Source organism: Eptatretus burgeri, chromosome 1, assembly GCF_056783735.1.
Source record: "Eptatretus burgeri isolate ZD-2024b chromosome 1, Ebu_testis_v1, whole genome shotgun sequence".
NCBI classification, from domain to species: Eukaryota; Metazoa; Chordata; class Myxini; order Myxiniformes; family Myxinidae; genus Eptatretus; species Eptatretus burgeri.
In genome coordinates, this window is record NC_140961.1 from 37,005,239 (window position 1) to 37,021,246 (window position 16,008).

General features: G+C 44.4%; 1 protein-coding gene across 8 annotated transcripts in view; it reads right to left on the reverse strand.

Annotated features, from left to right (window-relative positions):
• LOC147034256 (uncharacterized) overlaps positions 1-16,008 on the reverse strand; it is a 55,545-nt gene that overhangs the window by 22,135 nt on the left and 17,402 nt on the right. For 6 of the 8 annotated variants that reach the window (XM_085879366.1, XM_085879385.1, XM_085879398.1 and 3 more), the window contains one exon: positions 2,492-2,693. In XM_085879366.1, coding sequence (XP_085735492.1) covers positions 2,492-2,693 — 202 coding nt within the window. The remainder of the gene's footprint in view (positions 1-2,491; positions 2,694-16,008) is intronic. The other 2 variants (XM_085879416.1, XM_085879379.1) reach the window with 1 other exon arrangement.

A 16,008-nucleotide genomic window follows, 5' to 3' on the forward strand; every position in this document is an offset into this window, starting at 1 on the left:
TATCGCAAGTTTATTATTTTATGCAAAAGGCAGCTATATTTATGCAAAGGGTTACTCTGAAAAATAATAGCTCCTGTATAATCATTCTGCATATTTGTTTAATCTATCACTGTCTACTCTGTTGACAGCTGCCAACAGCTAAGTAGTATTGTTAAACTGCAGAATGCACCTGTTGTCCAAAGGAATGGTTCAATGCAAAATGCATATTTCCTGACATGTACTCCAAAAGTAAGCTGCCAAAACAGCTTGTTTAATCATTTCACTGTTCATATCTACAAAATTAAGCATGAGACAGCTATTTGATCGATATTGACATAATTAAAAAATATCTGCCTTATGTTTTATTAAATACATTGGAGCTTATATCATAAATTGACCACCATTTCTATATTCGAGTCATCGAAACCGAACAAAAGGCAGTGCTCGTCAAAAAATGACTTTATTTTTCAAATTTTGTGAGAACCAGTAATATGAATTAAAGCACTTCAATAATGAATGAATTGAAAATCCACAGTTTGAATCTTGGTACCTCGTATTGCAGTAGTTCACAGTTCATATCAAAGGTGCCAAATTTCACAACACACCGAGTCTCATGCTAATTGTCATTTGTAGATTTTCGCTTGCGCAGGACAAGTACCTTGTCACTAGATCTGAATGATGCGGTACGATCTGTCTTCATTGATTGAAGAAAAAGAAGATCTTCTTGATTTTTTATCAACTTCTCAGCATTTGGTGGCCATAATTGAAAGGTCTTATTAAGTTCAGTGTCCATTTGTTTGAGCTTAGCAAGAGTAGCCGGTGCTGTTCTGCGTGCAATTGGTATGGCCCTGATTTTTGCATTTTCGTCTAACAGTTTTATCATCTTCTGACAAGCCTTGATCTCAGAAATCACTGGAATGTTTGCTTTTCCATAAAATGGGAGAACTGTGGCAAGAACAATTTTTGCAGCTTCAGTTCTAGTTCGGGATTCTGAGACTCCTTTCTGAAGGTGATACATCAAACAGCGTAGCACTTGGCGACATGTTGGTAGACGTGAACCTGTGATTTCTGCATCTGAAGCTGTAATTTCACTTCCAAGACCAAAGATTTCAGCTGTTTTACGTGTCACCTTTGCAGTAGATGTAGGTGTGCTAGATCGTTCTAATGGTGGAGTTGACGGTGCTTGACTTCCAGTTGATTGTTCATCCATTTTCAGCTGTGTAAAACTTTATTTCACAATAGGCAAATAAAAACGAGAAGGGTCACAAGATGCAAAAGCAGGGATGAAAATGATAAATAATCCCAATTCACTTCAACACAATAAGGCTTGCAGACAGTCCCTATCACTAAAAATAGACAGGGGAATTTCCACAATCATGCAATTAGATATTCCCCTTGTCAAGCTTTTGGAAATGTACTTTCCAGCACACTAAAATAGACTTGACTTAATCTTTCACAAAATTGGAAGAGAAACCAAATATCATCAATTACCAATTTGTATGGGAAAGCACCAACTGTAAAACCACATGTATTTCTATGAAATTCACAAAAACTTGTAAAAAACATATATGGCAGCTATTATCGTGCAGATATTTAAACTCCAAAAAAGCTGCCGTATGTTGTTTTAAACATATTATCTGAACAAAAAGGACTCACTAGAACATAGTACTAATATGTAGAATAAACACTGAAGGTAGCTAATATATGTTACATTCATTAATGGATCCTATTTGAATATCTGCCGTATGCACATAGTAGAAGACATAGCCCTCCAACTTCGAGCTACCGGTGGACCCCCTAAACAACTTCTGATTTCATTTAAATTTCACAGAGGTTATTATTTTCACTAATGGAACATTTTAAGACTAGGTAGAAGTTAATTGCTTACTATGCGGGCCCCAGAAGCACCCTAAAAAGCACAGTGGTCCAAATTGATCATATTTACCTGACAAGCAATACGAATAGTTAGCACACCGATTCAATATATAAACCAGAGAGAATCTTTAAATGCAAAGCTCGTCCGCTTCCACTTTGTAAATTTGATGAAAATAACCGGTTAAATTTTTTTTTCATCAATTATTATTCTCCATATTCTCATAATAAAGGTTTTTTGCAAATTTGATGACAAAAGCTGAAATGGTAAATAAAGAAACAAGGAAGTGAATACAAAGCCCGGCAGACGGGCTAATATGGCCTATTGGGACTTAGTGACTTTGCCTTTTGACATTTTAATCCAATTATTAATGAGTGTTCTCAATATTACCATAATTAGGGATTGTTGAAAATTAATGACAAAAGCTCAAATGGTGCAAACGTTATGGTACAGACGGACAGTGACACACACAAACGCGCACGGGCTCACGCACACACAAACACACACGTCTCCCGCTGTATGGCGGATGAGCGAAGTAGTATTGTTAAACTGCAGAATACACCTGCTGTCCAAAGGAATGGTTCGATGCAAAATGCAAATTTCCTGACATGTACTCCAAAAGTAAGATACAGTACTCACCTTTTGGAAATCACATTCTGTGGTTTGACGTTGTACTTCTGAGTACGATCACAGACATCCAAATTTCCTTCATTTTCTAGTTCAACTTCAATCTGCTCCATTCCATGGCAACTGCATAAAGAGATGCCCCCAAGCTCCGGGCCTGTGGATGGTCGCCTTGTTAAATTGACTTCAATGTTGCTTGATGAACAAGGAACATCATCTTCAAAATATGGACAAAATACAGAGCAACAGGTTCAGGAATTGTAACAAAAAGTTAACAATGATTATGGTGAAAATGAATAAAAACATTTTAAACGAGAAGGGCACTTGGTGGAGTGCATACCTCTGCCACGTAATGCCTGATCCACGAGAACATATTAGGCCCAATACATTTTTGAAATATCATGCTATATGTCGTTTTGGCCCTATCTCTTAATAGTGAAGAATCACTTTTAAAAATTAAATAATTATCGTATCCAGATCCGGATCCGGATCTTCACCAAAATCTAATCAATTGAATTTATGTGAAGATGAATTTTTCAACAGAGTAGAGAGTGATAGTGTTGTGGGCCAGGGTTCGGTGGCGATAAACGACCACTAGGTGGAGCAGTGGAGTCGTCTCCCACCGAGCACCCGGAAAAGTCCGAGAGTTCATGGGTTCTTTCGCGGAGCGTGGTTGACAATATTTTGACGGCGTGGGGTTGGGTTAATTGCCTAATTTCAATATACCTAAATACCCACGTCGTCCAACTACTGGGGAAAACCACACCCTAGACTGACTTTGTCCGAATCGAGTCGCTATCACCTACTCGGATCCGGCGTAACCGAGCGGAAGTTATCAAAGCCGCGCCGGACCAAATGAACAACCTACGGCACGAACGGCCTTACTAATTCTCAATACACACCATGCTTGGCCAATGGAGGAAAGCACAGAAAACGAGCTGGTACATTTAACAGGGGTTTATTTATTACAATAATCGGGGAGGGGGACACAGAGCAGAGTTATCCGAATATGAAAATGTAATGTACAAGGAACACAGGCACTTAACAGTTTCTACTTAACAGACTGGGCCCATGGAGACACACACACACACACACACACACACACACACACACACACACACACACACACACACACACACACACACACACACACACACACACACACACACACACACACACACACACACACACACACACACACACACACACACACACACACACGAAAATGAACCTCAATGGGTCTTTAGTCGGTAAAGCCGGGCCGGGGTACCTGTCCTGCCTCATGCGGTCACACCGATCTGAACCACCAAGGTGGGACTCGAACCAACGACCCGAAGTCCACGGTCCACGTCCCCAGCAGCTCGGCTGCCACCACCACGAGAATCCACCGCAAAGGGCCGCAGACGACATCCGAGACCAAGCCAATCGCCACAAAACACTCCTGTCTGCCGTGCTCTCATCTTTTCACCACATTTCTTGAGGTCGGAGCGATTTCTTTCTTTTCCACTCGCCTCCCGATTGGCTGAGGGGTTGTCGGGCGACTCGTGGCCGCCCCTCATTGGTCGGGCCGAACACTCCATCTGGCTAAGGTGGAGCCAGCCCTGAGGTGATGAGCTTCCCTGATTGGACAAGGGATGGTCATGTGGGAGGGGCAACTACCACCCTCCCTCCGTGCGTGTCTGAGAACCCAGACGGAACAACCAGGGGAGCACCCTATTCTCCATTCACCCTTGTAGCGGGGAGGGGCGATCTCGGGTCGGCTGTCGGGCCGGCCGCTGTTGATTGGACGAGCTCACGGTGGGCGGAGGGAACCTCACCCCTGTATGTGACACGCTGCACATGGGCGATGGATGGCGATGGTGTTGTTAGAGTTGATGTATAAAAACCTAACTAAAAAAAATAACTCGTAGCGCACACACACAAAATTCCCATTAGACAGAAGGAGGGATTCTAACTATAAACACATACTTATCGAAATAACTAAGCTCCGGGGACTGCTGTCTGTTTGTGTGTAAATGGCTTCCAGATTCGTAACAATAGGACCAGGGGCCAAAGCCTGAGAGTAAAGAAGAGGAAAGTTAAGATGGTCGCAAAGCAGGGGACTTTTACTCAGAGAGTAGTGAAAGCATGGAATGGCCTTCCTGGAAAGGTAGTGGCAACAGAAACAGTAGATAAGTTTAAATTAGAATTAGATAGGTACCTGGAAGTTATGGAAATAGAGGGGTATAGGGATATTGATCAGACTTTTAGGTAGTTTGAGCATCGATGGGTGATTGTGTGCTTGTATATGGAGTGCTGTTGGTGGGGATCTTGTCAAGGGGGGTTGTGTTGTCGATGTGTGTTTTTAACCAAGTCCATGCCCCCTGCTCTGAGGGGAAGAAAACAAATGAATAAATAAATAAATAAATAAAATCCAAAAACTACAACTACAAACAAACAAAAAACATTTTTTTTCATTAATCAAAAACTTTTTTTGCATTTTCTTCCTTGGATCTTGTGTGGATGGATTAGTGTGGTGTTCACGCAGGCATGATGGGCTGAATGGCCTCCACCTGTGTTGGATTTCCTTGTTTCCAATTTGTCCTCGTCACACACCCAACCTGTCCACCAAGTTTCAGCCGAATCCGTCCACAACTTTTTGAGATATCGTGATACATATCAGTTTCGCTCTATCTCTCAATGGTGAAGAATCACTTTTAAAATTCTAGTAGCCGGATCCAGATCTTCACCAAAATCTGATTATAAAGGGATTGTTTTTTTACACTCAAAGCATTGACCATGAACCATTTACTGGGGTTAAAGAGACTCTGGGTTACTATGATCAGTGCTATACATTTCATCCGTGGAAAAAAATCAGTCTGATGTGTTTTTAGCCAATTTAGGTCCACGACAGGATGTAAGTCTTCCTGATGTCATAACAAGTGTTTGACACACTCACCAAATGTGTGATGGCGAGAGTGAGCAGCTGGGAAGGGAATCAAACTCACAGAAGCCAGAAGAGAAAGAAGAAACAAGTCTTTCACCACTCAACCAAGCAACCTGCTCACTATTTGATATTTCTGTTGAAAAAAGAGATGGCTAAAACCTAAAGTTAAACTCCATCTTTTCTGCTAATTGCCTCAACACTACGGGCCAGTCACAACAATGAGCCAAGAATCTTTCCCCCCAAATCGAGCAAAAAAATAAAATGTAAGATCGGTGGGAAAGCATGTTATTGGAGCATTATAATCATGCCAGGATGTGTTCAGTTACCAAGCAGCGAGCCGGCGCTTGCGAAGCCAGTTCCTTATCAACGGCTTCAAATGGAGTACCTGCTTTAGTCCAGTAAACCAACAACTTTTTTGGCAGAGATTGGGAAAAAAATAGGGGAGAGATGAAACTTGGTGGGAATCTTCTTTGGACCTTATAGAATGTCATACTACAAGTCCCCGCATGTCACATGTGAGCTAACGTCACTCTACCGGAAATGACGTCATTACCGTAAAATGCACTTTTAGAGACTTTTTCAAACTTAATCTAATTGTTCTCGGTCACAAACACTTGCAGTAAATCTCACAGAATCAACAAAGGTATCAGTTTTCTGCAGAAGGCATCACTGCTTATTGTTTACATGCTTAGTTTTCTGTTTCGCACCCCCTTGGTCGAGGTTGAGGCTGTAGGTTCATCCGAATAAACATCCGAACTCGCGAGATCGTCCTCTTGTAGACCTGTGTCATCTTCATCATATTCATCGTCAGAACTATTGTCAGACTGCACAAGCTCACTGGATTCTTCACATTGGACCTCACGGCTTGGCTCATCGTCTACTTCTTCATCAGTGTCTGGTTTTTCAGAATTGCTGCAACCACCACCGCGACACTGACCACATAGCGGTGAACACTGAATGCCAGCTTTCCTGCATCTGCATCATCACTCACATTCAGTCTTGCAGTTGCATGAAATCAAATTTAAAAGAGTGTCTGGGGCTGGACGCTTGCGCGTAAGAGTTGGATACAGCTGTCCATCGACTAAATCCCAACCCCATTCTGTCGGTGGTATATCACAACCTAACCATTGTTGTACCTGATGATAAACACGCATGGAATGTTCTTTTGCTGCTGCAGACGTAGGTGGTAGGGATGCGAGCTGGAGTTTGGTATGAATTGGACACTTTGCAACTGCTTTCATAAAACAGTGATATCTGTGCTTGTTCAGGGAAGATGTTGTCCTCGGAGCTCCATAAAGCGCGAGTAGGAACTCTTCTCCAGCAGATGTAACGGAGCATTCTGATGATGAGGGGTTATTGAAGACTTCCACGCACGTATTTAGATCTGGACGCTTCAGTAGTAGCTTGAATGCTTTCTTCTTCCCTTGTCTATAGAGCCAAAGTGGTATCGCAACCAGTCATCGCATGCAGAAAAAACAGATTGTGGGAGAATCCCTCTGGTAGACGACGCCGGACACGTCTGATATCAAATACCTTGTTAGGGGTTGTTCCGCTCCTGGGTTTAAAGAAGCAGATGCAATTGTCTGGTTGAGAAAGTTGAGTCAGCAAAATTAGTAAATCGCTATCTGTGCCTACAACTACTACGTCCTTATCTTGTGACAGTTCTATTGCAGTGCGAACAATCATCGTATCGGCATCTGCCTCCACATTTGTTACTCGTATCCCCGCTTGTTCCAACTGTACTTTCAAACCCTCAATTAGCCTGGTCTTGTTCCTTCCATTTGTCAAGAATCGATCATGTCGAATGGTAATAGGCATGTCATCAGTGAACAATATCTCTGTGGATTCGACCCTTTTAGCTCTTCGATTGTGTTCAACGGTCTTTGTGCTACATACATCACCGTAGCCGTCAAATATGACATAACTGGTTGTACCATCGTGTCTTTGTACATAGGATACGTACGCACTGTACACGTCGCTGTATGTCCCATGTTGTGGCCATACCACCCGTCGCAGTAGATAACCTCCGTCTACAACGCACAAGCTATCTTTGGGATAAGTTTGTTCACTTGCGGCGTATGATTCTATCACACGGTATAGGACGGTCTTCTCTGTCTTTCTCATGGATATGTCATCGAACAATTACAAGGGGCGAGGGGCTAACTCATACTCTCGGCATGAAGCGAAGTCCTCATCTGATTTTATCACCCAGATAATCCTGTTGAACAGTTGCATGATATTCACGAGTATGATTTCGTCGCGCACTTTCACGGAGTTGCCGACGGTTGCCAATGGAAGGACCCTATCTTTCCGATGTAACTGAACATCACCGAAAGGCTTGCCCATTAATTTCTTCATTGCTTGTCTACCAATCTCTACTGCGGAATCACAGTTGATGCTATCGTTGCCTACAATACCAGAACCTATTGACATCAATTCATGACTTTGTGGCAAAGGTGAATGGACTGTTAGCCACGCAAAGAGTTTTTCTACATCCTGTTTATCCCAAAATTGGCGATATTTCCTAAGTTCAACATGTTCCTCAGAAGTAGTGAAACTGACGCCACAGAACTCTTCAAAACGATGATTTAGCTCTGTACAGCCAGGCATACCGAGCACCCACCCGTTCAAAACACTGTCAAGTCATGCCTCGGCCACGTGTCAGGCCTCCAGACGTTTTTATTGCGTGCATCAAAACTTGTTCTATTGTCATGTCAGTCCAGACTCCCACCCACATTTTATCACTACGTCGGATTGTGAAGTTACCCATGGACGAAAACTTCTGGAACTCTGCTGGTGTCATCTTGGCATCCAACTTGGACATTTGCTGAAGATACAAGTGAGCATATTTTGCATAAGCCAAGTGTCCGGCTGCATGGAAATGTGGAATCATTCCACGAATCGTTTCGAGATGCAATTGCCAATAACCACATCGCTCGGCACGTACAAATTCGCGCATCAGTGTTATCTGATTGAAATACTGAACCCAAAGTTTGGCTGTTCGGCTTGTATTCGCGGCCTGGAGCTCGACAGCCTCCAGCTTTTCAATGACCATGTTCAAAACAGTACTGTTGGTGATGTCTTCCATAGGTTGGTATTCATTTGTGACAGTTTCATGAAGGGACCCAAGTTGTGCACAAGAGTCCTCGTCGATTTCAATTTCACTCAAGAAAACGACCGCTAATGCTGCCTGGGTGAGGTAATGCGCGCGCAATGCCCGAGCATATGCATGACCTGTCAACATCTTATCAACTGAGTCAGTTGCGTAAATAAGTGACCACAAATCTTTGAGTCCACTTCCACTCATTATGTATCCAACAGCGCCCATGAGTGACATGAGGAGATGGAATCCACCTAGTCTTACCACGGGTATGAAGTGGTTTTATAAAAGTATGACGTCACTTCCGGTGTAGCGACGTTAGCTCACACGTGACACTCGGGGACTTTTAGTATGTTGTTTCTGATAATCACATGAAGGTACCTGCCAAGTTTCATTTCTCCCCTATTTTTTTCCAATCAAAAGTCGTTGGTTTACTGGACTACTTGAATGCTTAAACCTCTTGGCGAGCGCTCAACAAGAAACTTGGGAACTGAACACATTCATACACGTATACAACGGCAGATCCTTCCTGAACCGGTCTTGTAAAACGGCAGATCCGACAAGTCCAGAGGACAATGACGACACTGAATTTATCTCCCACCTAAAAGCACTAATGGGCAAAAATACAATTTGTTCTTTGTTTACACCAGCAACTTATGGTAAAGCACAACCCGGGTTACATTCAGCTACTCCAAACCGGAGTTAAAGGGTTGCTGAAATCGAACTTTGTTGCACAAATTTGTGCAAATGTTATTTTAAATCACTGATTCGGAAAACATTTTAATGTTTTCATCCTCTGCCACTGAAGGTGGAGGAGGTTATGTTTTCACCCCTTTCTGTCTGTTTGTGTGCAGGATATCTCAACAAGTTGTGGACGAATGTGGATGAAATTTTGTGGACAGGTTTGGTGTGTGACAAGGACAAACTGATTAGATTTTGGTGAAGATCCGGATCCAGGTACTAGATTTCTTAAAGTGATTCTTCACTTAAAAAATAGGGCCAAAAACGATATAGTACTGTATAGCATGATATTTCAAAAATGTATTGGGCCCGATATGTTCTCATGGATCAGGCATTACGTGGCGGAGGAATGCGCTCTCCCGAGTACCCTTGTCGTTTTCTAAGTGTGTTTTGTGTTTCCAAAGCCCTGCAGCCAAAAAAATGCAATTGCACAAAGTAATGCACCATGTGACCATAACATATCAGCACCAGAGGCATTGTGTTCTGCTCTCCTTGTATGCAGGTGTTGTCTCAATGACCACCCAGCTTTGTGAAAAGGGGCGTTCCATGTCAAGTGTACACATTTTTCAGCGAAATTTTAACACATCGTCTCAGATCTCACTCTTTTTTTTTTGTGCAAGTGTTTGTATCCACGGTAAAACATTGTGTCAATTTTCAGACCTGGGGGCCCATTTTAGCCCCCCCCCAAATTTGGGTGCCCCCGGTTGACCCACAATCTTCCAGTGGCCATATCACAGGTTGTAGTGGTCCGATTTGGATGATCTTGGTATCAAAATGCTCGTAAAAGCGAGATCTTTCGAATCGCGTAAAGTAAAATCACTCCGAAAGAGTAATTCAAAAAGTTATAGTTTGGGGCGCCCTTTGACCTTGGGCCCCCGCCCCCCAGCCAAACCGATGATCCCAATTTTTTCGTGTGAGAATACCCCTTCATATACTCCAACACCTCAGCATAAATGAAAATGGGATCTCAATGGGTTCAAATGTGATGATGGTTTTATTGTTCGGGGTCCACATATCACTTTCTTGATTCGACATTGGGCGACGTTTACCATCATCGTTCCAATGACGTCACCTGCTAACAGGCGACTTTATGTCTGAAATTGACAATCATCATCTCTGGACATATATATATATATATATATATATATATATATATATATATATACATATATATATATATATATATATATATATATATATATATATATATATATATATATATATATATATATATAGCATCATTTGCAAAAAATTATTCTGACTATTGTGTCTATTGATTTTTAAGTGTACATTTTTTGTATAACTGTGGTGAATTAACGTGAATCGAGGGACATGACGCGGGATCACATGTTGTGCGTCTCGCGTATAAGGGGATGTCTCTCTGCGGCACGAGTGATTGTCCCCGGGGCATTGCTATTGACATCGGCTGTCCACTTGATGCTCGTTAACTGAAGGTGCTCATTGACTGGTGAGAATGGAGATTATATCGAACTCCGTGCTTACGCGGATTTAGTCTGCAATGGTTAACTGCACATGTATACGTTACTGCTTATGTACTCCTAGCTGAACCTGTATTTCCTGGTGTGCCCACAGAAGCGGCTCCAATCAAATGGAATAAAGCCTAAACTCTGAAGGTTCATCTCTCGCTCTCATTTCAATTTATTCCATTTGATTTTCTCGGCTCTCTCAACCAAAGATGGACAAGATCTACAAACCAGAGAGGTTCGACGCAGACCCGAACGCGACTGACGCAGAAATGAAATGGTCACATTGGTTCTGCTCCTTCTCACACTATCTGACCATCATCGCGGAGGGAGCTGACAAATTTGCCGCCCTCGTGAATCATGTCTCGCCCAGCGTGTACAGGCTCTTCTCGGAGTGCGACACTTACGAAGCAGCGATCGACGTGCTGCAAGCGCTCTACGTGAAGCCCAAGAACGAGGTATACATACGACATCTTCTCAACACACGCAAGCAAGCAGCCGGGGAGACAATCGATCAGTTCCTGCAAGCTCTGAATCAGCTGGGAAAAGACGGCAGCTTCCGGGCCGTAAGCGCCGAGGAACACCGAAAGGAAGCCACACGGGAGGCATTCATCCAAGGACTCAGATCAGCCCACATACGGCAACGCTTACTAGAGAAAGCGCAACCCACTCTTGACAAGGTAGTCGATCAGGCTCGAGCGATGGATACGGCTCAGCAGCAATCTGAGTCATTTGGGACACCGATGCTGCTCATGAACGCTGCTACGATGGGAACCCAAGGAACCCCACTGGCACAGTCACAGCCAGACATGAGGGATGGAGAAACACCCGAGGAGCCGGATACCCAGACCTCGTCAAACTCCTCAGCAACTGCTCCGGTCGGTAAATGCTTCTTTTGTGGGTACAAAAGGCATCCTCGTCAAAAATGTCCCGCCAGAGATGCCACATGCATGAATTGCGACAAGAAAGGGCATTATGCCAGGGTATGTAAATCTACTCTAAGGAGGAATAAACCCACTTCTGCGGCTCTCTACTCGCAAAATAAATTGACTGCAGCCTCCCGGGGAATCTATCCAAGGCTATCATCAACGTACGAATTAACGGGCATATGGCTGAGGCACTGATTGATACCGGTAGCTCTGAAAGTTTCGTCAACAGCTCGCTAGTGAAGGGCAGGAAATGGGTAATCCACCCGACTGACAATACGGTATGCATGGCCGCCACCTCACTACAATCCCGCGTACGAGGGTACTGCAATGTTGAATTGGACGTAAAAGGGTACACGCATCGGGATGTAAAGGTGCTGGTGCTTCGTGATTTGTGCGCAGACGTAATTCTGGGTCATAATGTCCTCAAGCAGCACACAAGCGTCGAAATACCCTTTGGAGGAAGCAAGCCTCGTCTAATTTTAAATGCGTTGACCACCGCGGAGGTGACGTCCCCCCAGCTGTTCGCTAACTTGTCGCCGGTCTGCAAACCGATAGCGATCAAATCGCGGCGATATACCACTGCTGACATGAATTTCATCACTTCGGAAACCAAGCGATTACTGGAGGAGGGAATTATAGAACCGAGCGATTCGCCATGGCGCGCACAGGTGTTAGTAACCAGCAGTCAGAACCATAAGAAACGGATGGTTGTCGATTATTCCCAAACGGTCAATCGCTTCACCCAACTCGACGCCTACCCCCTGCCGCGCATAGATGAGATGGTCGAACGCGTGGCCAATTATAAGGTATTCAGTACCATCGACTTGCGAAGCGCCTATCATCAAATTCCCATCCGAGAGGAAGACAAACCGTACACTGCATTCCAGGCAGGGCGGCGCCTCTACCAGTTCAGAAGGATACCATTCGGTGTCACGAATGGAGTAGCTTGCTTCCAACGGGTTATGGACGACATCATCTCAGATGAAAACCTCGAAGACACTTTTGTTTACGTGGATAATGTCACAGTGTGCGGTAGGGATCAGAGGGAACATGATAGGAATCTGGACAGATTCTTGAGCATTGCTGGAAAATATAATCTGACTCTCAACTACGAGAAATGCGTATTCTCGGCAAGGTCAATTGACCTTCTCGGCTACACAATAGCCGACGGCACAATTAAGCCTGATCCTGAGCGATTGCGCCCGCTCCGTGAGCTTCCACCACCTCAGGACTTGCAAACAATGCGCCGGGTGATCGGGATGTTCGCTTACTATGCAAGATGGATTTCGCAATACTCCGAGAAAATACATCCCCTAGTGCATTGCAAAAACTTTCCACCAGATGCCGCTGTCGTAAAAGCTTTCCACAATCTCAAGGATGATATCAGTAAGTCCGTGGTTTTATCGATCGACAGCTCGGTGCCCTTCGTGGTGGAGACCGACGCTTCAAATCACGCCATAGCTGCTACACTTAATCAGTCTGGGCGGCCGGTCGCTTTCTTCTCGAGAACTCTCTCTAGAAGCGAGCAGAGACACTCGGCAATAGAGAAGGAGGCGTACACCATCGTCGAAGCGCTGCGTAAATGGAGACATTATTTACTGGGAAACCACTTCACGCTCGTTACGGACCAACGATCCGTGGCTTTCATGTTTGATGGGAAAAATAACGGGAAAATTAAGAATGAAAAAATTATGAGATGGCGGATAGACCTAGCTTGCTACAGGTACGACATTGTTTACCGGCCCGGAAAAGAAAACCCTGCTGCAGATACCTTCTCCCGGGTCTACAGTTCGGCAACAATCAGTCAGGCTTTGCAAGACCTCCATGTGTCTCTGTGCCACCCAGGGGTAACCAGGATGGCACATTTCGTACGCAGACAAAATCTTCCCTATTCTGTTGAAGATATTAAACAAATGAATGCTTCATGCCCTGTTTGTGCTGAACTAAAACCCAGATTCTATGGCGCGGCTTCTGGCAGACTGATCAAGGCTACTTCCCCTTCGAGAGACTAAACATCGACTTCAAAGGGCCCCTACCGACCGAAACAGACAACAGATACATATTCACCGTTGTTGATGAATATTCAAGGTTCCCTTTCGCGTTTCCGTGCTCGGATATGACCTCGGGCACTGTCGTAAAATGTCTCTCTGACCTCTTCGCTATGTTTGGGAGACCTTCGTACATACATTCAGACAGAGGGCCGTGTTTCATGTCGGCCGGGCTAAAACAATTCCTATTAGAGCACGGCATAGCAACTAGTCGAACGACGGGTTACAACCCACAGGGAAACGGGCAGGTGGAACGGTATAATGGAGTAATTTGGAAAGCCGTAACTCTGGCGCTGAAATCGAGAGGACTGGGCCCCGAGCGATGGGAGGTTACTCTTCCTGACGCTCTGAATTCCATACGCTCTTTGCTCTGCACGTCCACAAATGCCACTCCTCACGAACGTATGTTTACTCACCAACGACGTTATGTTGACGGTCAAACGGTGCCCAACTGGCTGACCCACCCCGGTACAGTGTTCATGAAACGCCCGGTACGACAAAGCAAGTATGAACCCCTGGTGGAGGGGGTCGAACTCATTGACACTAATCCAGAGTATGCTCATGTCAGGCTCCCGGATGGCAGGGAGACCACTGTGTCGGTTCGCCATCTGGCTCCCTCAGGTACTCCTCCCGCCGGTACACCACCTTCTGGCACTCCTCCTTCTGACATTTCCCCCCAGGAACTCCGCCAGGCGACGGGGCTGCCGCGTTCCCACCCGAGAGCGATCGAGGAGTCATCCCCCGGCACAAGTCGAGGCTCACCAAGAGGATCGGGGGGCTCCCTCAAGTGAAACTGACGTGTCCTCCCGGAGAGGTCGACGACCAAGGCCCCCTCGACGACTCAATCTGTAAAGGGGATTATCGGCATTCTCGCTGCTCATGCTCCTATATGCCCATTATATCATATATCGATGCTCATTTCCATGCTCCTACAACTCAAAATAATCACTGCTTGGCATGTATGCTTCTGTAGATCTATTAGTCCGCGTTGCTTGAAATGTATACTCCCTATAGTGCTAAAGCAATCATGGTGTGTAAGATGGGCCCCTAGTTACATTTTAAAGGTGGGGAGAATGTGGTGAATTAACGTGAATCGAGGGACATGACGCGGGATCACATGTTGTGCGTCTCGCGTATAAGGGGATGTCTCTCTGCGGCACGAGTGATTGTCCCCGGGGCATTGCTATTGACATCGGCTGTCCACTTGATGCTCGTTAACTGAAGGTGCTCATTGACTGGTGAGAATGGAGATTATATCGAACTCCGTGCTTACGCGGATTTAGTCTGCAATGGTTAACTGCACATGTATACGTTACTGCTTATGTACTCCTAGCTGAACCTGTATTTCCTGGTGTGCCCACAGAAGCGGCTCCAATCAAATGGAATAAAGCCTAAACTCTGAAGGTTCATCTCTCGCTCTCATTTCAATAACCATCATCGAATTAAGTTATAAATGGGATAATCTCAGTTTTTGCATATTTTGCAGTGAGCATGGCGACTGAAAATCGAAATGAGTTCCGAAAATACTGTTGCGATCCATTCAGCTGCCATAAAACGAAACAATGAAAAGATCTTCGCAATGTGTCCAATGATATGTTGATGAAATTTTCTTCAAAGGTGAAATAATATGACAGACTTTGTACTTCGTGCAGAAAAAAAACTTCCTCCTTTGTCACCAGAGCGTATTGAAAAATCATCTTCGACCAGTTCGAAATGATCATCAGAAGGTACTATCGAAGGCATTGCAGAATCTATTTCGACAGATGAGGACGAGGAGGTTTTTGAGCGAGAAGCAGAAGTTGACCTATTAAACCGGTCGTTATCGATGATAGGCGAAAGCCCATTCGACAAACGAAAGGCGGAAAGGAACGCAGGGTATGTTCCTGAAAAGCGAAGTAAAGTGGAAGATTCTGTGCAAAACAAATTAGAACTAGTTGCTGGACCAAGCACTGCGGAGAAAACACAAAATACAGCGTCAAAATGTGATGAAAACTGCATGTCAGAGGTGATCAAAAGCCTGAAAGAAAAATACGTTGTTTCGAGCCGTTCAGAGCAAATACGTATGTTGACAATATTTGCTATGAATATGAGCATCAGAGGGATGATGAGTGAATTCAGTTGCTCCCAAAGAATGGCTGTGAAAGCCAAAAATTTAGAGAAAGAAAATGGTATGCTATCGTCTCCAAATCCCAAACAGGGTAAAATATTGCCTGACGAAGTGAAATCCGCCGTAACCGAATTTTACTGAAGTGATGAAGTCAGCCGAATAATGCCGGGGAAAAAGGACTGTGTGGTGGTGTAACC